The 21,566-nt window shown below is 42.7% G+C and overlaps 1 protein-coding gene across 1 annotated transcript; it reads left to right on the top strand.

Annotated features, from left to right (window-relative positions):
• The first annotated feature begins 380 nt into the window (after nucleotides 1-380).
• On the top strand, nucleotides 381-12,580 carry LOC104609768 (tubby-like F-box protein 1). Its single transcript, XM_010276150.3, has 4 exons — nucleotides 381-813; nucleotides 1,353-1,440; nucleotides 9,283-9,412; nucleotides 11,745-12,580. Exons 1-4 carry the CDS (start codon nucleotides 442-444, stop codon nucleotides 12,322-12,324), a joined length of 1,170 nt encoding a protein of 389 aa, XP_010274452.1. The 5' UTR covers nucleotides 381-441; the 3' UTR covers nucleotides 12,325-12,580.
• The last annotated feature ends 8,986 nt before the right edge of the window (nucleotides 12,581-21,566 follow it).

The raw sequence follows: 21,566 nt of genomic DNA, 5'->3' as shown, positions 1-21,566 counted from the left end.
AAGAGAAGGGTATTTTGGTCAAGTAAGGGCCTAATAGGGATGGTGTTCTGGATCCGGGTGCCATTAACTGAATAGTTAACACCTTTTTAAGTTGTTGAGACCTGGTCAAAGGGACAAAAACGTAAATCCGATAAACAATCTGCCTTGAACCCCTAAAATAAATAATAAAAATTTTAATTTTAATAAAAGAATTGTTTTTCTAATATTTTGGGGTGATTTTTCTCGGCGTCCTCGTCTTCAATTCGTCATGGATCCATTTCCCATTCTTTCTTCCTCCGCTTCTTAACTCAACAGCAAATCTCTCTCTCCCTCTCCCTCCCCCTCTCTCTCCTTCTTTCTCTCTCTCTCTCTCTCTCTCTCTCTCTCTCCCTTCTGTGAGCAGAAGAAGAAGAAGAAGAAGAAGAAGAAGAAGAAGAAGAAGAAAAGAGGAGCAAAGGTGGGATGTCTCTAAGAAAAGCACTTCTATTCGGAAGGAGCAGAACCAAAAGGTGCTTCAATCTCTCGAATCTCATTCAAGAACCCGGAACTCTGAAGCAAGAAGAAACCGAAGCCGATAAACAGCAGGCGGATGGCCATGGCGAAGCAGACGAAGAGATCAAGCGAGTCTCTGATGAGGATGGCTGGTCCGATTTGCTGCCTGAGCTTCTCGTCGAGATCATCCAGCGAGTGGAGTCAAGCGAAGACCGTTGGCCGAGTCGCAAGAACGTTGTCGCTTGTGCTTCCGTCTGTAAGAGATGGAGAGAAGTTACCAAAGGCACCGTTAGGTCTCCTCTGCAGTGCGGAAAGATAACTTTCCCTTCTTCCCTCAAACAGGTTTGCTTTGTTCTTTTCTTGATTTTTTATTCAATTGGGTCTGATGGAGTTTGGGCGTTTCGATCAATGTCCTTGGGTATATGTGTTTGTAATATCATTCAATTTGTTTATGTTCTTTTCTTTCTCTTTGGTTTGATTTTGTTTTTGGTCCTTTTGATGGTTCAACTCGTCTTTTATGTCAGTTGTTTCTGTTAAAGATTTGGGTCCTGCATTCTATACACGTTCCAATGAGTCTATTAGGGTTCGAAATGATAATCAATTTCAAAATTTCAACTTTGAAAATTTCTTACTTGGAAATATGAGCAAAGGCACAAAATTTGGAAAGCTCGGATGTGTTTTTCTTGTTTACATGGTCTGTTTCTTGATCCTGCATGTTTGTATTCTGTTTACGAGTATGGTGAAATACAGACTTACTTCTTGGGTGTTGATTAACAGCTTTCATAAATGTTTAGAGCTATTATCCTTTTTTTTTTATTAATTTTGTGAATAGAGAAGCTGCTAATCGTGGGATTGATGTACTGTTGTTTTGTTAAATGCAGCCAGGGCCGCGAGATGCTCCCCTTCAGTGTTTTATCAAGCGGAACAAGAAGAACTGCACATTTTATCTTTATCTTGGTCTGACCCAGAGTAAGTAAACGCCAGTGCACTACTTACCATTATACGATTTTTCATCAGGATTTTCTTCTTTGTGGATGGCTCTGTTTGCAGTTATAGTAGACTTAATAGTTGAATCTGAATATGCTTTGACATTTAATTTAGGGAGAAGAAATTGCAAAATGACAAATATGACTTTATACATCCTTCAAATTGGCTTTTCCTTGCCCATTCGGCAGTTGAGGGATAACTAAAACATCCCAGAACCATATGGACTCTCTATGATTTCATTGAGAGAGTGGTTTACAAGCAAGATCTCTCTCTCTCTCTCTCATGAATCCTAGGGTCTAACAGGTTGTATCAGGGCAATGAATTAGAATGTGGATAGCTGAAAGATATGGGATTAAAGAAGATCCTTCTTAAGCTCATGGTAAACTTTAAAATCATGTATAGTCAAGTTTGAAAGGTCATCTTGTTCTTATCATCAATAAGGCTTGTCTAAATCTTGTAAACTTTTCTCAACAAAAAAAAAAGAAAAGAAAAAAAAATCTTGTAGATTTGCTTTTACTTTATGGATCTATTATCTTTCATAAACTTTTCAACATTATCATTCTCATGAATTCTAGGGCCTAATAGGGTGTACTTGTAGGGCAATGAATTAGGATGTGGATAGCAGAAAGATGTGGAATTTAAAGAAGATCCATGTTAAGCTAGTGGTAAACTTTAGATGGGAGTTAAGAACAAAGGTTTGAGAATGGATAAGTATGCTGGATGGTAGGTTAACATTGGTAGGATATGATTTTATAGGATTATGATTTAAGGAGCAGAAAGGTGCTAGAATAAGGCTTAGGGATTATGTGTGGTCCCATGAACATTGTTGCTTTTGAAGCCTTCTGAGACAGTTGAGTTTTTTTGGTTCTGTCAGGTGGAAGTATAATCCAAGCCCTTGGCGTCAAGCCCAACCAAGTATTACACCTGGTTAGATGTTATGACACTGACACTTTCTAAAGAAACACCATGATGTTGTCTTCACTCTTCACTCTTCATTTCTTTGCCAAGGGGCTTTTTGATAATGTCTTAAAGTGGCTGAACTGAATGACTTGTTTCTTTGTATTTTAGTACCAAGTCATTAAGTAGGTTGTGAGCTCCTTAATGGACGAATGGGATGTTGGGTTGATTACTATGCTTTTATTATATGACTATTTTATCCACTAAAAGACAAATCATTAACTCATTCAGTTCAGCCCACCTGTTACTAATGTCCTGAAGTTTGTTCCTTAAACTGACATGTCGCTAAAGAGGTAATGCATTGAATCTTAGATATTAGGAGTGTAATTCTTCTTTAGACATCCTGATCTTGGGGACAGTGAAAGGCCAAAATGACAGATTTCAGAACTAAACTTCTCATGTCCAATATATTATTCTGCAATAAGCTTGTTGGTTTTTCTCTTCCTTTTCTGAATTTTCATGGATATCACAGGTCCACAGTCCACTCTAAACTGAAAGCATTTCCCTGAAAATCTGGCTTTGAATAATATTTCATGATCCTTCATATGGTAAATGCAGATCATTTTATTGTCAATAGATGTAATGCCTTGGATTCATAATGATTTCAGTAATTATCTATCTATCTATCTATTATAAATGGATCTTTGAAAAGCTTACCAACACTATATATTAGCTTTACTGGATACAACTCCAAAAGGTTCTTAGTGCTAATTCTTCTAAAATTTGTAAATAGAATAGCATTACCTAGGGGTTTCCTACACCTTGAATGAATTTTCTTTACATAAAAGAAATTTGAATTTTTTGAGGGAGGGGTTTGGGAGGAACTTGCACCATACATTTCTTTCAAGGAGAAAGATAAAATCAATTCTTATTTGTAGTTGACATGCTTTTACAAGTTGTGGAAATATCAATGTTTCTATAGTTACTTTAGAAGGGGAGTGTTTTCCTTGTAATCTGATGAAATAGGGAATTGGGAGTAAGGTTGATGCAGAAGGAGATGAAATCTTTTCTTCCTTTCAGCCATTTAGACCTTCAAAATATGTTGTGCTGGATTAAGAGAAGAGAGAAATCTTAGAAACTCCCCGCCCCACCTGACCCCCAACCATAGTTGTCAAGGCCACAAGGCACCCATGGAGGGTTGCCTTCCTTAAACACCTAGATTTTTATACATTGCTTTAAAATTTTTGTATATTCTTTATTTTTAGAGATTATAATAAAATATATTTTTTTTGAGAGAAAAAATAACTTTTTTAAAGAGAAAGAACGAGTACATGAGATGATGTACAAAAGGCTAGCCCCACACAGGGTACAAAGGCATTATACTATCACTATACAGGTTTTCCCTGTGAGCACCCGACTCGGCTAAACTATCTGCTATGGAGTTTAGAGTCCTGGGAATCCAGATTAAAGTTGCATTCAAGGAGTATAACATATCTCTAGCCTTGTCTAGGTAGTGAGCCAGTTTTCAAGGTCTGCTTTCCTTCTCCCCAAGCCACTTTATTGTGTTGCTAGTCTTCTTGTGATATTGTTAGGAACCTGCCTAACTCAGGGCTCTTCGAGGGAGCCAACCTCCTGAATTCGTTGGAGAGAGAGAGAGAGAGAGAGAGAGAGAGAGAGAGAGAGGGAGATTAATGTCGAAAGAATTCCTGTCTTATTTCTCTTTGTGCTTCACTACTTATACTGTTTACAATCTTTGATTTCTTTCTGTTACAGCTGTTGCAAGTGGACGATTAGTTGTGCTGACGTGGCCTCCTCTTGTAAAACTGATTAACTGCTTTTTGTTGGTCTGTTCCAGTAGTCTTTACAATCCCCCCCTCCTTTAGTGCGACCTTGCCCTCAAGGTCTAATGTGGAAAAATTTGATTGCAGATTTAAGTAGGATTCCCAGGTTGCATCCTCTTCTGGGAGTTTAGACCAAACAACTAATGCTTCTGGTATGACTCTTCCACCCCGACGCACCTATCTGAAATCAATGATGCGGGCTGGCTCAGTCTGCACTTGTCCTTCAACTGAAAATGTGGGAAGGGTCGCACTTGTAATGACTCTTGGCTTCGGCCCTTTCTTCAGTAAGGAGATATGGAATACAGGGTGCAATTTTGATGTTGCCGGAAGGTTCAGCTTGTAGGCCACTGACCCTATTCTCTCAAGGATTTTAAATGGTCCAAAATAGCGTGGGCTGAGTTTGTTCCACTGTCGGCTTGCAATTGAAATCTGTCTGAAAGGTTGTAATTTGAGAAACATCCAATCACCGACTTCATATTGGACATTCTTGTGATGTTTATCATAGGTGTGCTTCATCCATTGCTGTGCCTGTAAGAGATGATGCCTCAGTTCCTTTAACACCTCATCTTGTTGTGTCAGCTGTTCTTCTAAGGCCGCTACTGTGGTGGTCCCTTTTTCATAAGGAAGTAGAGGGGGAGGGTCCCGACCATATAGAGCCCAGTGGATCCATTTCATCCATTGTCTTGGTCGATCTCCCGCGAAGCATCTCAGATATGTTTCGAGACTCTTGTTAACCGCCTCTATCTGTCCATCAGATTGGGGGTGATAGCTAGTTGACTTGAAGAGTTTAACCCCGTGCAGGCGAAAAAGCTCAGCCCAGAAATGACTCATAAAAATAGGGTCCCTGTCTGATACAATTGAGCTGGGGAGCCCGTGTAGGCACACAATTTCTTGGAGGAACAATTCAACAACTATGACTGCTGTAAATGGGTGTGATAGAGGTAGGAAATGGCTGTATTTCGTCAATCTATCCACTACCACAAGGATAACTGTTTTGCCGGTAGAAACGGGCAATCCTGTGATGAAATCCATTGATATATCATCCCAGACTTGGGTTGGTATTGGGAGTGGTTGCAAGATTGGCATACTACACACCCGGCTATGAAGTTCTGGATAGATGTACGCATGCCTTTCCAATGGAATTGTGTGGCAATGCGTTTTTGTGTTCGTAGGATGCCGAAGTGGCTACTTGTGGGTGAGGCATGGAATAATTCCAGGAGCTTCCTGAGGTGAGCAGAATCTGCCAGAATTTCCAAGTGTCCTTTGAAGAAGAGTAGATCATTCTTAATGGTGTACTTGGGGTGCAGTGAGGGATTTGCCAATACTTGGGCCTTCAACTACTGTAACTCCCTATGGGATTGGGCTTCTTTTCGAAGTAGATCTAGGAGTGGAGAAGTTGGGGAAGATACTAGTAACTGAAATGATTGTGGGTGCCGTGAGAGGGCATCAGCCACCTGGTTAGTAGCCCCTGCTTTGTACTCAATTATGTAGTTGTACCCTAGTAGCTTGGATATCCATTGTTGTTGTTCCGGGGATAGGACTAATTGATGAATAAGAACTTCAAGCTTTGATCGGTCCGAATTATTTATCTAGGTCGGCCGCTACAGTTCCGTTCTCTACAACATGTCCCAAGTAGTGAACTTGGTTTTGTCCAAAGGAGCACTTTGGACTCTTTAGCGAACAACTGGTGGGCCTCAAGTGTTGCGAGGGTGACCTGTAGATGATTCAGATGTTCCTCCCAATTGGGGCTATAGACCAATATGTCATCAAAGAAAACAAGGATGAACTTACGTAAATATGGCCGGAATATGTCGTTCATTAATGCTTGAAATGTAGCTGGAGCATTGGTCAGCTCAAATGGCCAGCTCAAGTGGCCATCATGTGTCCTGAAAGCCGTTTTGTGAACATCCTCCCTATATGTACCCTTATTTGATGATACCCAGCTCGTAAATCTAATTTTGAGAATATGGTGGCCTGATTGAGTTCATCAAGCAGCTCATCAATGACCGGTATTGGAAATCGATCTTTAATGGTGATATTGTTAAGGGCTCTGTAATCAATACAAAATCGCCACGTCCCATCATTCTTTTTGACTAATAATACCGATGAAGAGAATGGGCTGTGATTGGGCTGTATTATCCCTTGCTTAAGCATATCTTGAACTTGCTTCTCGATTTCAAATTTTTGAAAATAAGTGTATCAGTAAGGTCTTACATTGGTTGGGGCAGCTCCTGGCATGAGGGGGATGCGGTGGTCATGCTCCCAGCGTGGTGGAAGTTCTTGGGGTTCTTCGAACACGCTGCCATATTGCTAAAGGAGTTGTTGTAGGCGGCTTTGGAAGTCTCTAGGCCCATTTGGGCTGCTGTTAGCTAAAGATGGGCTGGTCCAATTTGAGTCCATGTGCATGAATATGGGCTGATCCAGATCCCCCATTTGCTTTGTTAATGTTGCAAGACTGATGGGCCTTGGACCCTTGCATGTTTGCCCTTGTAGATGGACTGTAGAGCCCTGATGTGAAGTCCATGGTGAGACGGGCCCAGTCATAGATCATGGGCCCTAGTTGTCTTAACCATTGAATGCCTAGCACCACGTCCGCTCCACTGAGATGAAGAGGATATAGGTCCACTGCAAACTGGTGACCCTGAACTTTTAGTGGTAAGCCCATGCAAATGCTATTGTAGGATTGGCTATTACCGTTGGCCACATGAACCGTAAAAGCCGTTGTTGGTTGAACCGGGAGTCCCATTTTATCCACCAAGACTTGAGTTATGAAGTTAAGGGAACTGCCACTGTCTATGACGATTGACACTTGGCGTCCCTGGATTAGCCCTGCGACTCAAATTGTTTGAGGGGACGCAAGTCCCATAAGGGCTTGTAGAGATATTTCAGGTGTGCCATTGGGTTGTATTTCCCACCCTGGGTTAGATTCCTCGTAATCGGTGAGGTCGTCTTCCTCTTCGGCATCTATTTGGAGGAGAAATGCTTGTTGTTTCTTGCACCGATGGTCCGACCCGAATTTCTCTTCGCAGTTGTAACAGAGTCCTTTGTCTCTGCGGGCTTGCATCTCTGCCTAGGTCAGCCGTTTGAAAGGAATCAATGGACCTGGGCCCAGTATTCCTTCCTCCTTGTCTGGTGCTGTTGTCCTGGTTCCTAGACCCCGTGGTCGTTGCACCTTTCTTGCTCGAGCGAACTTATCCTCATACAATCTTGCTAGTGCTGCCGCATTTATGACTGAAGTGGGCTGCATCGCCTTCACTTCCAGTCGCAGTTCTTCTTTCAGGCCGCCGACGAAGCTTCCCACCAGTGCCTTCTTCGTCCACCCTTGGACTCTCACGGCCAGCTTTTCGAATTCCATCTGGTAATCTTTAACTGATCCCACCTGCCGTAGCTTTGCCAAACTCTCATCATGATCTTCGAATCCAGACGATCCAAAACGGACAGTCATGGCATCAGTGAAGTCTGCCCAAGTTTGACGAGGGTGCCCCTGTCGGTACCATTGAAACTAGAGGATAGCTTCCCCTTCAAGATGCGCAAAAGCCAGAGCTACCCTGTCTTGCCCAAGTGTCTCATGGTAATCGAAGTACCGTTCGGCTCTGAGAATCCAGGGAGTTGGGTCGCCGCCTGAGAAGATGGGGAAATCGATTTTGGCTGCTCTCGTTGCTGTCGGCCTTGTTCTGCGGTTGTTTTCATTGCTGCGCTCTTCTTGGCTTCCTCTGTTGTTGTTCGTTGCCACCTGCTCTAGCCGATTGAGGAGAGCAGTGAAACCCTCCTTCATTTCTTTGAGATCTGAAGACATTCGATGGATCTCTACCTCCATCTGATCCACTCGGGTGTCTACTGACGTGTTTCTTGTGTTGGTCATGCTGGCTTTGATACCAACTTGTTAGGAACCTGCCTAACTAGGGCTCTTCGAGGGAGCCAATCTCCTGAATTCGTTGGAAGGAGAGAGAAAGAGAGAGAGAGAGAGAGGGAGATTAATGCCGAAATAATTCCTGTCTTATTTCTCTTTGTGCTTCACTACTTATACTGTTTACAATCTTTGATTTCTTTCTGTTACAGCTGTTGCAAGTGGACGATTAGTTGTGCTGACGTGGCTTCCTCTTGTAAAACTGATTAACTGCTTTCTGTTGGTCTGTTCCAGTAGTCTTTATAGATATGGAGGCCATTTAGCACTGCTAGGACTTAAGCTGTTGTAGAGTCTGCACTCCCAATTATTGAACTAAATTATTCCTTTTGTGAGTTGATATACTAGTTTATTTTTATAATTTTCTTATTTATTAGGGTTCAATCAACACACATGGTGGTGTATACTGTCTTGAACCCTCAGAGACTTCAAAACATGGATTGATAAGCAAGGCAGAACTTAAAATTTGGTCCGATCAACACATCCTTTTCCTAGGACAAAATCAGGAGTCAGCCCTTATGTTTTCTACATTTTTCCTTTCTTTCTTCTTTTTATTCTCATGAATATGTTGATTTTTTAATGTTTTAGTATGAAGTTTATACGTTTTTACAAAGTTATAGATAATTACTAGTGAAAGATGTCTACTGGTTGCTATGGAACCTCGGGAATTAACCTATGCTTTTTATCTAAACAAATCCATCGCCAAGGTGTCACCTGGGTGACAAGGTATCCCCGTCACCTAGTCTCACCTCGGTACCTTGAAAACTATGCCCTTGACCCAAATTAAAAAAGTTTCACTATATTGGGGAGCTTTCTTATGTAATATGGAAAGAGTTGTTCCTCAGGCAAGGGAAATAAGTGGATATAGTATAACTGAGATCAAAGAGTACTCTGTTGTTTTTCAAGATTTGAGTTCAACATGAGCTATCATAATATAATTCAGGGCACCCCTTTGGGTGGAGTCAACAACCTATCTTTGGAATCTATGATGCAATTGACTGTTGAGTTACTATTTTTTTTTTTTTTCAGATTTCTATATTATTCTTCACCTGAATGATACTATCAGTTATAGTTATATTTTCCAGAGCTTATTACAAATGTTACTTTGTAGTTACTTACTCTTGATTAGCCTGATTCGAATACTTGAAGTTTTCATTCACCTGGATTGTTTGTTGTTGGCAGCATTCATGGATAAAGGAAAATTTCTCTTAGCAGCACGAAGGTATAGATGTGGTGCTCACACTGAATATATAATCTCTCTTGATGCTGATGACCTGTCCCAAGGAAGTAATGCTTATGTTGGGAAGCTGAGGTAATGCATTTTTGATAATTTTGTGTTTGCTTTCTTTTGTAATCCACTTTAGGTTGAATGGTGGTAGCCATAAATTTTGAGTATAAACAATGTTTTCTGTAGCATGCCAGCATGGTAATGTTAAACCATTGTGAAGAAGGAAAAATATACTTTTAGAAATAGATGATCCAATTTCTAGATTTTCTTGCTTTCTAATTTATTTTGATAAATGAGTAAGGTTTTATTAAACCAGCAAATAAGAGTTACATGCAACCCATGGAAAGGCACGAGATATGACCTTTCCTTTAAAGCTAGTTACAGAATTATAAGTATAAAAGAAACTACACAGAAGCCCAAAATAAAGTATCCCGGAGAACCCCTTGTTTCGCAAGTGAATCAGCCATAGTTTTCTGATCTGCCTACCCACTGAACTCTGATTGTCATATTCCTTGTTAACCATTTAACCTTTTTGAGATCTCTAAAACCCCAAATCACAATGTCCCGATCCTTCAGCCAACCCACTATCACCTGGGAATCCCCTTCAATAATCAGATGCTCTATGCCTAGCTGATTTGCAAGCTGGATTCCTTGTACAGCAGCAACTAATTCGGCCCTTAAAGAGTCTCCCACAGCTGCAGGACCTTAGTACGAAGATATAATGCAACTATCTTTATTTCTCAGCACTCCTATGCCTGAAGGTCCTGGATTTCCTCGGCTACTTCCATCAAAGTTCAGCTTGATAAACTCCTCCCCCGGTGGCATCCATTCAACCCCATGTCTGTCCTTCCTGGTAGAAGTATTAGCCACTGCTAAGTGCTAATCAGCTTCTCCATAGGTCATCAAAAGAGTACCCATTTTCTCATCGAGCGAAGGGTACGAAATAAATCAGATTGATTTTTCGATCAAAAGTACTATGTGAAATCTTCGGTTTTTTTCCTCTTCCTCTATCCCTATCCCATAGGTACAGCGTTTGAATCAATAGAGAACCTTTTCTTCTGTATGAATCGATATTATTACATTCCAATTCCTTCCCGATACCTCCCAAGGAAAATCCCGAATTGGATCCCAAATTGATGGGTTAGTGTGAGCTTATCCATGCGGTTATGCACTCTTCGAATACATCAATGAGCTTTAGAGTTTTCAGCCATTGAATTGCCCTTGTCAGAATACATTCTTTAACTTCCGAGCAGCTCCTTTCTTTTTTTTTTTGGAAAAAGGTTAACTTTATTCGGAAAACCTTTATTCGAAAAAAGAGAGGTACATGAGGAGATGTTTACAGCAATCAAACACTCAGATAGTTACATAGGCAGCAGCTCCTTTCTTTTTCACAAAAGATTCTGGTGTTCCTTTCTTCCCAAACTGTCTACAACAAAGCTGCTCTTATGCACTTCCACATAATTCTCCCTCTCTTTGTGTGTCATTCAAAGATAGACAGACTAAACAGCAAGTTAATATCAGATGGCAAGTTCCACCTACACTCAAACAACATAAGACTCCAATTTCACAAAGCTGTAGTAAAGGAGCAAGAGATCAGTAAGTGGTGACAGTCCTCATTCTGAGATTTACAAATAACACACCAATTAGGGGATAGGCACCAATTTCATCTCATCTTTTGTAGGTTTTCAAAGGTATTAATCTTACCATAATAAACTTCCCAACAAAAAACAACAATCTTTGGGGGAATGGGTCTAGTCTAGAATTCTTTAATTGGGAAGTTCTGGGGTGCATAAGTGGAGCAAAGGGACTTGAAGAAAGAGGAGCAAGTAAAAAAACCTTTCGGGTTAGGGGTCCAAATTCTTGTGTCAGGTTTGAGGGGATCTAAACAAATAGACTCAAGTGAAGACAATAGTTCTGAAACACAAGTACTTTCATCATCACATAACCCTCTATGGAAACCAAAATCCTAGTTTAGGGCCACAGAAGAAGCTGAGGAGGAAATAAAACTGGAAAGCGGCTCTTCCTTATAAAGGGAAAGAGAGTAAAGAGAGGGAAAAAGGTCTTTAAGAGGTTGGTTGCCCACCCAAATGTCTTCCCAAAAAAGAACATTGTTTCCAGAGGCTTTACTGTAGTCTCTTGTATTAGATGCAAATGACCTTTACTGTATATATCTTGACATCCACAGGCTCAATTCTGTTTTCCATCACATGTTTGAAATCCTTGTCTACATAATTAGCTCAGATTACTAATTTGAATTAGTGGTTAGGTTATGATTGTCTTTTCTATTCACTACATTGGTGAAATATATATTTATTATGACCCTTCTTGAGCTAATGATGGCTTTCCGGCAAAAGCACATCATTTGACACCAAGAAATCTCTATTTGTACTGCTGACATTTTCATATTATTTTGTAGATCCGATTTCCTTGGCACCAAGTTCATCATCTATGACAGCCAACCACCATACAATGGTGCAAAGCCTTCAAATAGTAGAGCAAGCCGTCGATTTGCAAGCAAGCAGATCAGTCCCCAGGTTCCAGCAGGTAACTTCGAGATTGGTCAGGTCTCTTACAAGTTTAACCTGTTAAAATCAAGGGGGCCAAGAAGGATGTTCTGCACATTAAGGCCTCCATCCACAAGAGGAACTACCAACGACGAGCTTCAGAAGAACTCTGAGACACAGAGCACAACTGCCGCTGCCAATGCGGGGTGCATGACACTGAGGAACAAGGCTCCAAGGTGGCATGAACATTTGCAATGCTGGTGCCTAAATTTCCATGGTCGGGTTACAGTTGCTTCTGTGAAAAACTTTCAGTTGGTGGCAGCAGTGGACCCTAGTCAACCGGGAGGGAAAGGGGATGGTGAGACTGTACTTCTTCAATTTGGGAAGGTGGGTGATGACATGTTCACAATGGATTATAGGCAGCCTTTATCAGCTTTCCAGGCATTCGCCATCTGCCTCACCAGCTTCGGTACTAAACTTGCTTGCGAGTGATATATATATATATATATTATATTATATACTTGAATACTATCATGTATGAAGAAATGGGTGATAAAAAATGCCAAGAAAGGTGATGCCGATGCTAACTGTAGGCTCTTGATGTTGTTTTAGTACTTATTTTTCTTTGATATGTTATGTAGTATGCAATCTCTCTCTCTCTCTCTGATTGGCTTCTCTTGCAAGAAGACATTCATTGTAAATCTTGCAACTGAATGAAGATGATGGTGCTTCGGCTTGTCGATTGTCATTGGTTCTCTGCAATTGCAACCAAATATCCGATTGATCATCACCCTAGCAGGAACTGGAATTTTCTTTTGGATTATGAATCTCGATTATTGATGAGTTGAGCATGTCCATGTGTTCCACACTTCCACCCGCAGGTAAACTAGTTAGATCACACACTGACACACACACTTGTCATTTTCAGCCCTTCCCTCCATGTGCCTTGCAGGCCTAGCGATATTGACTTCAGAAGTTTGTGGATCTGGGTAAGGTGGGGTTTGAGACGGTTGCTCAAAAACGTCTGGGAGTCTATTTTTGGTAAACGATATTTGACTGGTCTGCTGGGTTCCAAATCCATAGTTATCATCTCTGAGTCTGACTGAGCTCTATGCCTCTATCTCTCTCTATCTCTCTTCATGATTACAGCCTTCGTTGACCGGGTGGTTGAACCATTCGAACGGTCACTTGATGCCAATTTCAGTCGGGGACTCCGAACTTGGAAATTCGTCAAAATTATGTTCACTTGGTCAAAAGAACCATCGTGATTGAATTACCAACAATGGGTTACTAGTTACAAATTATTAATTTATTTTATATGTATAATGTTTAAAACTTTTGGCAAGCCATAATTTTGTGTTAATTGATTTTATTGCAGTGTTTTTTTTTGGAAAATTTCAGATCAGTACTTTGTACTTTTGGGCTAGTGCCACTTTTAGGGATGATAGTTTTTCTCCTAAAATCGGGGCCCCAACCCGCCCTGCCCCGAATGGGGTGGGTTTTCCCTGACTCTAAAAGGGGATGGGGCGGGGATGGGTTTTCCCCGAATGAGTGTTTTTTTTCGTATCGGACCTACGCATTATGTATCAGTCGAATTTAATTTCCTTTTCTTTTTAAATTTAAATTTAAATTTAATTGATCTCTTCTCTCTCTCATTATTATCAATTTTAATTAAGCCTTAAAGTTTGAAACGCCACTAAATGCTAATATAATTTAATTAAATGCTCATTTAAGTTACCTTTGATTACATCATTAATGTCATTAAATGTTATTTAAGTTAAATAACTTGTAAAAATCACAAACCAAAGGTAATAAGTTTCAAACCTAAGTCATTTGCTTATAATAATAATTAATTAACCGTTATGCCAACCTTAATTACTTATTAAAATGACATGTTTTTTTATACTTAGAGTAATATTTCTTGCCTTGGTGGATGTTTCCCATCAAATGCTATAAATTTGATTATTAATATTTATATAATAATAAGATAAATACAAGTTATATTTATTTATTAAAAATTAAGGTATATATTAACTTGTATACATAATAAATATTATCTAAATCTATATATACTAAATATTAACTAATAAATGATTTCAAAAAAATATTAACTAATAAATATTAATATATATACACACATTTTAGTTATATTATTTTTCAATGTTTACTAATTATATCCCGATACCTTATATAAATCATTAAAGAATGGTTTTTATGTTTAAATAAATTAATTATACTCACATTAAACTCATTTTTATTATTATTCATATTTTTAAGGATTTTATTTTTTAGATTTTCTAGTGTGTCCATGTGTATCTTGATTTTTTGTCTCTATCTATAGGTTTCCAAAGCGTATCTTGATACGTCTCTTAAAATTATCTTACCTATATACCTTGCGTTTCCAATAATCCTATTTGAACCTTGCCTCAAAGTATCATTATTCAATTCTTAAAATACCCTTAAATTCCCATAATCCTATTTGTAAATTATCCACAAAATAGATAATTTTTAGGTGATTGTCTTGAAGAGGGGAAGATTCGGGGTCGACAGGGAATGGGTACCCTTCTTGTCATCGAGGATGGGGTAGAGTATCTTGACTACAGGGTGGGGACGAGGAGGCGGTGCCTTGCCCCAAACTCGCCCCGTTGCCATTTCTAGTCAATTCAATACCTGAACTTTCAAAACATGTCAATTATCTGTATCACATAATAACATGTGCGACTTAAAACTTTTAAAATGTTAAAATTATTCTTAAAAAAACACTGTTGATCTTCTACCTTAAGACTGAAACAATGTTACTTAAAACTTTTAAAATGTTAAAACTACACTTGAAAAAAAAAACATTATTCATCGTCTTCTGCCTTGAAAATGTCCTGTGACCCGAATTCAGGATTGCCTGAATTGCGAAAATGTCCTTGAACTACCAAAACGATTCGGTTCTCTGAGACTAAATTGCTAAACAAATTAGGAGGCAGTGAATAGTGGAAGTCGAATCTAAAACAAGAAGCTTGAACAAACGTATCAAATTCAAACCAGGTCTGACTAGCATCAACAGACAGAAAATATGTTTTGCATGGCAAGCATCAAATAGCTCACCTTAGCATCTATAGACTAGGTAGTTGTCTCGATGGAACCCTTGCTGGATTTGTTCTTGAAAATATGCTTCTTTGACGATAAGCATTTTTACCATCCTCACCATCGTTTTCACCCAAACACTAGGAACCAATGTTTTAAAAACCGATTTAGAGGCTGAACCGGTTTTTGCCGTAGGTCGCGGGTCATTGGTTCGACCAGTTGGGTTGGACGATTCAGACCATGCCACACCATCATCATCTATATATATGTGTGTACAAATATATATTTTAGCAATAAATAATATATAAATATGTTCCAGATGTGTTATATGTATTATTTTATATTTAATATATATATTTTTAATTTTTTATTTATAAAAATATTAAAAATTGTAATTTGAGGCCAAAAAAGTTTTTTTTTGAAAAAATAGCAAACGACACGTTTTGGGATGCATAGATCTTGAAAAGTTACCTAAAATAAAAAAAAATCACCCCAATCGGATATCGAAATGCAAAGTTATAGCCTCAAAAAGTTTTGCATGCATTGAGTGTGTAACTCACGACCTGGTCACCTAGTCGAACAGGTCAACGGTTGACCAATTGAGTCAAATGGTTCTTGACCAAATCAATGGTTTTGACCGTTTGACGGGTCTTGACTAAACCAGACCCAAAATCCTGGCCAGGTGGTGATGGTTCGAATGATTCGATTGGTCGGGTCAACGATGGATTGAAACATTGCTCATAACTACCATTGGATGACTATAGATAATTCAACATGAAAATGCTATCAGCCCAATTGTTACTGCTACTGATTGTAATGGATGAGGAGAAAGAAAATAAACACAATGGTTTCACCTTCTCATTTAGAGGAATGGAAGAGAAATCCAAGGGTTTTTACTTAGAGACCGGATCTGCTCCTCACATAGGGTGCCTCACACGCACATCCTACCATGCATTGGGAACATCTCCTGTACTTGTAAATTATTTTTCACGGTAGATGTTCCCAATGCACGGTGGATGTGCATGTGAGGTGCCCAAGTGTGAGGAGCAGATCCCGTTCCTTTTACTTATCTTCGATTAAATCTCAAAATGATTTCCACCGCATAATGTATTTAACCCTAACAATGACCCTGATCTCATGTTCTTCTTTGTCAGTCTTTCTCTAGAAACCCCGTCTCAACCTCTAAGCGAGGCTTCTCGATAGGATCCCCACCATAGGCCGGTTTTGTTGCTATCTTGACGGAGACTTAATAGGGAGAATGGGAAGTACTTAACAGCGACAAGCACGACCTTTGATGCCTATGTAATGCAGAAATTGTCATTGATGCAGCCTGACTAATCTTTGCCTTTGGCTGGATTCCTTGTATTTGAAAACTATGTCGAGAACATTTCAAATTGTAGTACCTCATGAATGTCGAGGATAGGATTGAAAGCCATTTAATAAGTGTTTCCGCCCGGATTAGTTAAGGGAAACGAGGTAAATTCGCTCCCAAATTCTGAAGGCAGGCCGAAGGCTTTGAGAATTCAAAGGGTGAGCTGAGGCCGAGGACTGTGGGTTGAGGCGAGATGCTCCTTTCTGAGTATAGTGACGAGGTTCTTGGAGATCCGAGGTACTGCAAAACAAGAGATGTCAGAGGCCTCAGGTAGAGACTTGACGCGAAGGCTCCAACTCTCAAGTTAGTATGAGGTGTAAGGTGGGGGAGGGTGCAGACGAGGTCTCAGTGGTAGTCCTCGGATGCATTGGATCCCCAAGAGTAGATGCTAATGAAGCAAGGTAGGTGCAAGAATTTAATTCAAGGCACTGGAAGTAAATGCAGGAGCTGGATTAGGATTCTGGGATCAGGATCCCTTGTCTAGATGAGATCCATACGAAGTTAGGTGATAGGTAGGTCCTTGCGAGTACGCCTAACTGCTCTGTGGTTGGCACCGGATGAGAGTCGTGTGAACGCACCAGCGCGACGTTTTGAACGATCATCGCGCCCGTAGAGGAGCGCATGACCTGGCCTCGGAGTACTCGGGAATCCGAGCTGATACTCACTGAGTCTGTGAAGAAAGAATTGGGGCCCATGCCCTTGCCGATCCAGGGCTTGTCGAGTTACAAGCTGAGCTCGGGGCCATCAGAGACGAATTCCACCAAGTCAAGGAGAGTCAAGCTGACACCTCTGCTAGTCATGGCAATTCTGCTGGCCGCATGGACGCATTCACCCTGGAAATCATTTCGAAGTCCCTCCCCCCACACTTCAAGGCTCCTACTTTGGAGATGTACGACGACTCCTCGAACCCAGACAACCACCTAGAAAGTTTCAGAGCGCTCATGATACTCTACGGGTATTTCGACGCCTTGACGTGCCAAACTTTCCAGGCCACCTTTAAGGGGGTAGCACGCCATTGGTTCTCCAACCTCCCCCCTTGATCAATCAGTTTGTGGGAGCAGTTTGCCAACATGTTCCTCGCTCGCTTCATCAGCAATAGATGGTGCCAGAAGAGCGTTGTCTCTTTCACGTCCATCAAGCAAAAACCGGGCGAAAGCTTGCGGTCTTACATCGATCGCTTCAAAAAAGAAGAGCTTGAGGTAAGGGACCTCGACCCCATGGTCTCAATGCACGCTACCATCAACGGACTCCGAGCTGGCTTCGCCCTCAAGTTCTTGGTCGCCAAGACCCTGCCGAACACAAAGCTGGAGTTCCTAAAAAAGGCCTAAAAGTACATTGTCGCCGAAGAGGCTTCGACCAGGGATCACTAGGAGAAGGAGGCCGAACGCAACGGCAGGCTCTCGGGGAAGAAAAGGAAGAATGAAGACCGCCGAGGTGATAGCGGCAAAGATAACAAGAATCCGTTAGCCCCGATGATGGCTTATAGCCAATATATTCCACTCAACTCCTCCCGGACCCAAATCCTGATGTAGATAGGCGAGGAGAAGTTTGTGAAGTGGCCAGAAAAGATGAAGAGGAACCCCAAAAAGTATTGAAAATTTCACTGCGGCATCAGCCACGACACCGAGGACTGCTATGAGTTGATGAACGAAATAGAGTCCCACATCCACTATGGGCATTTGAAGCAATTCATCGGGGGCAAAGCCAGCGCTTCACCTTCCTAGCAGAAGTAGCAGCAACAACAATAGAATGAAAAAGAAAAGGGGGGAGATCCATGCCTAGGCCTCATTGCCAAGAGGAGGAGGAGCGGAGTCATTAGCAGCCTGGGCTTCGTTAGGGGCATTTGGAATCACCTGTAGGACGCCAATGTGTACTCCGTCAAAGTCTGGCATCACCTGTAGGAGCGCCTTCTTTGTATCTTCGATCTCGTCGAGGTAGGACGCCGACGCGTACTCCGCGAATGCATCCAGATACTCAGAGGACTTCTTGAATGCCTCCATTGCTTTGGCTGTTGCCTTCTTCGCTTGCTCCATAGATACCGCGGCCTCGGTAGCCTTCTTCTCCACCTCGGCAGCCCTTCCTTCAGCATAGGCTGCCTGCCTCTCCGCCTCGGAGACGATGCTCTCCAGACGAACTCTCTCCATCTGCTCCTTGGAAAGATCCTGCTACGCCTCTTTCAGCTGTATCTCGAGGCGTTCCCGAATTAACTGCTTGTCCAAGAATGCCTTCCTAAATTTTTGGTACTTTTCTTCAGTGGCAGCAACGATCTTTTGAAGCTTCTCCCTCTCCTTTTGGAGCTTCTCCTTGGTGAACTTCTAGAACCTCTACTTCTTCTCCAGCTTATCAATGCAGGACATCGCCAGCCCCGTCTGGTCCCCCAAACCGACAAAGTGTAGGCAAGCCTACAACAAAACTAGTTAGTGAACAAAAGAGGAGGAAGAGAAGGAAATACATAAGATACAAAGTAAAAAAAACCAAAAATCTTACCTCTTTCAGATGGTACAAGCCTTCGTCATAGATGGCCTTGGGGTCGCTCTGCAACAAGCGGTAATGATCCCTCGGGAGGATCTTCCCGCTCATCAAGGCTTGGCTGACTCCTTTGTCCTGGATGGAGTCCCCTTCGCGGAGCTGCCATTGTGGACGAAACACCTTGTCAGCCCCCTTGGCTCTCTCAGGGAGCCCTTGAACTGATGGCGAAGCTGAAGAAGGCCCGGATGGATGCTCCCCAGGCGCATCTCTCCTCACCACCTCTTCAACTGGGCATTCAGCATTGGCCACCTTCCGCGGCGGCTCCTCCCTCGGCGTGTCTTTGGCTGGCCTCCTCGGCACCTCCACTGACTTTTTGGCCCCCTTGGCAAGCTCTTGGGGTGCCACCATTGGTCGTTTCCCCTTGGCAGAAACGTGCTGATTTCCCCCCTTCGCTGAGAAAGGGGGGGTAACCTCTTTGCTGGACCACTTCGGCATTTGTGCCCTTGTTTTCTTCCCAGCCTGCTTCACGTGGGCCTTCTCGAGCAATCGCTGCTTGGAATTCATTGGTATCTTTGCAAACAACAAAGGAAAATGGTCAGCACAACCAACTGAAGACGTGGAAAGCGTGCAAAGTAACTACAAAACCTCTCCTTCCGAGGGGGCAGGGCTAATCCCAGCGAATACTAGGGGAATCTCCTCCTCCACCAATGGCTTCGCCTGGACTTTCCCCATCACAAGAAAATGAGCCACAGCAGCGGCCTCCTCATCTCGGAGCGGAGGGGGACATCTCTCAACAACTACATAGGCCTACCCCCACTTAGACCTAAACCTCCAACCTTCGGGGCAGCCTGGCAGGAGACATAGAAAAAATTGTCCTTCCACCCATGGACAGATGAGGGGTTGTGCACTAGCTTCCCTCTCCAGGGATGGAAATAGTACATGTTGGCCTCGGAAGCATGCTTCCTTGGAGTGAACATGGCATGGAACATTTTTGACGTCAGCTCCACATCCCGAAGTCGAGCCCACACCAACATTGCTGTTATGGTCCTAAGCGCATTGGGGGCGAGCTGACTGATAGTGATACCGTACCACTCCAATAACTCAAAGACTAAAGAAGGGAGGGGAAATCTAAGGCCAGACTCTAAAAAATGCTGGTAAATACAGATTTCCCCCTTGTCAGGGGTCCACGGCCAATCACCTACGTCGGGAACCCTAAGATCGTTGGACCGGGGTATGTGAAACTTCCTCACTAGGGATTTGACATGGCCCACCTCCAAGGACTTGTTAAACTCCGAGCATGGGACACCAGTGTCAGCTACCCTTTGGGCAATGCTCCCTCCCACCGGTCCAACGGCGAGCTCTGCAACATCTTCCCCCTCGGCCTGAGGAAACCCTTTGGGCTCCCTCGACAACATCGATGCGACGCTTTCATGGGGAGAGCCATCGCCTCGGTGGCAGCCCTCGGTGCTCCCAGAGGCTACTCTTTCCCTTAGCACCGCTATCTCCTACCGAAGAGGGACAATGGCCAAGGAACCTAACGAGGAGAGAGGGGAAGGGGTCTAAGGAGAGCTCCCTCCCGAGGTGTTCGGGAGTTCATGGCACTTAGGACCAGAGTCTGATAAAGACATTGTGAATTACCTAGAAGATGGTGAGGAAGGTGAAGACGGGGTGTCTTAAAGGATTGAGAACCTGGGAGCTAAGTTCAATTGACAGCAAGGGTGCCTAAGTTCAAATGATGGGGAAGATCACCACTAAGGCCCCTATTTAAACGAAAACGGGCGGCCCATATCTCACCGGATCCAACGACTGAGGCACCTCCACTTCCACCATCCAACCATAATGCGCCACTCAGCACTCGCCCTCGGAAGATGAAACGATGCCCAAGCAACGGCTTAAATCACTACAGATCCAACGGTCGCAGGGACCCTTCGCTTCTGCAAACCAGCTATATCGCACCTCTCGGCTCGTGCCCTCGGAAGATGAAACGACGCTGGACAAACTGCAAGGCTCACCCGCTGCAACCCGCTGAGCGAACCGCAGAGACCGCCCATCGCAGCCCATCAGGTGAACCGCTCAGCCTGACAAACACGCGCTTATCTGGGTGACCATCCTCCTCATAGGGGGCCCTTGACTCGACCTGACCGTATGTGTCATGGGACCATCCCCACTAACCTAAGGCATCCACGCCACACACATCTCCGAACCGATGGGGAAGGAAGATGCATACGAAGTGTAAGCGACGCCACAATAGAATACCCCTCGGCTGACAAACCGGAAGGCATAACAGTCGCTACTCCTGATGATCGAAGCCAAGGTCTTACCTCAACTATCATCTCCATTACTAGCTGAAGTCAAAACCTCACATCGGCCTCGGGTGGGGTCAAGTGATGTGGGCTAGCCAGGCCCAGCCCATTACAGGCTGAGAGGCCCGACCCACTAACGCCTGACAACTTTAGCCATAGCAGAGGGGAGCCTTATTGCCTTCATACAGAGTGATCTACGGAGCAGTTAGGCGTACTCGCAAGGACCTGTCGCCCGACTTCGTATGACTCTCATTTGGTGCGTTCTTCTCCACCTGCCTCTAGCTCGCTCAAGTATAAATATGAGGTAACTCTCCTTTGACAAGGGATCCAGATCCCAAAATCCTGATCTAGCTCCCACATTTACTTCCAGTGCCTTGAATTAAATTCTTGCACCTACCTTGCTTCATTAGCATCTACTCTTAGGGATCCAATGCATCCGAGGACTACCACCAAGACCTCATTTGCACCCTCCCCCACCTTACACCTCATACTAACTTGAGCGTTGGAGCCTTCGT

Source organism: Nelumbo nucifera, chromosome 1 (assembly GCF_055504915.1).
Source record: "Nelumbo nucifera cultivar China Antique chromosome 1, China Antique-T2T, whole genome shotgun sequence".
Classification (NCBI taxonomy): domain Eukaryota; kingdom Viridiplantae; phylum Streptophyta; class Magnoliopsida; order Proteales; family Nelumbonaceae; genus Nelumbo; species Nelumbo nucifera.
This window is presented reverse-complemented; position numbering and strand designations above follow the sequence as displayed.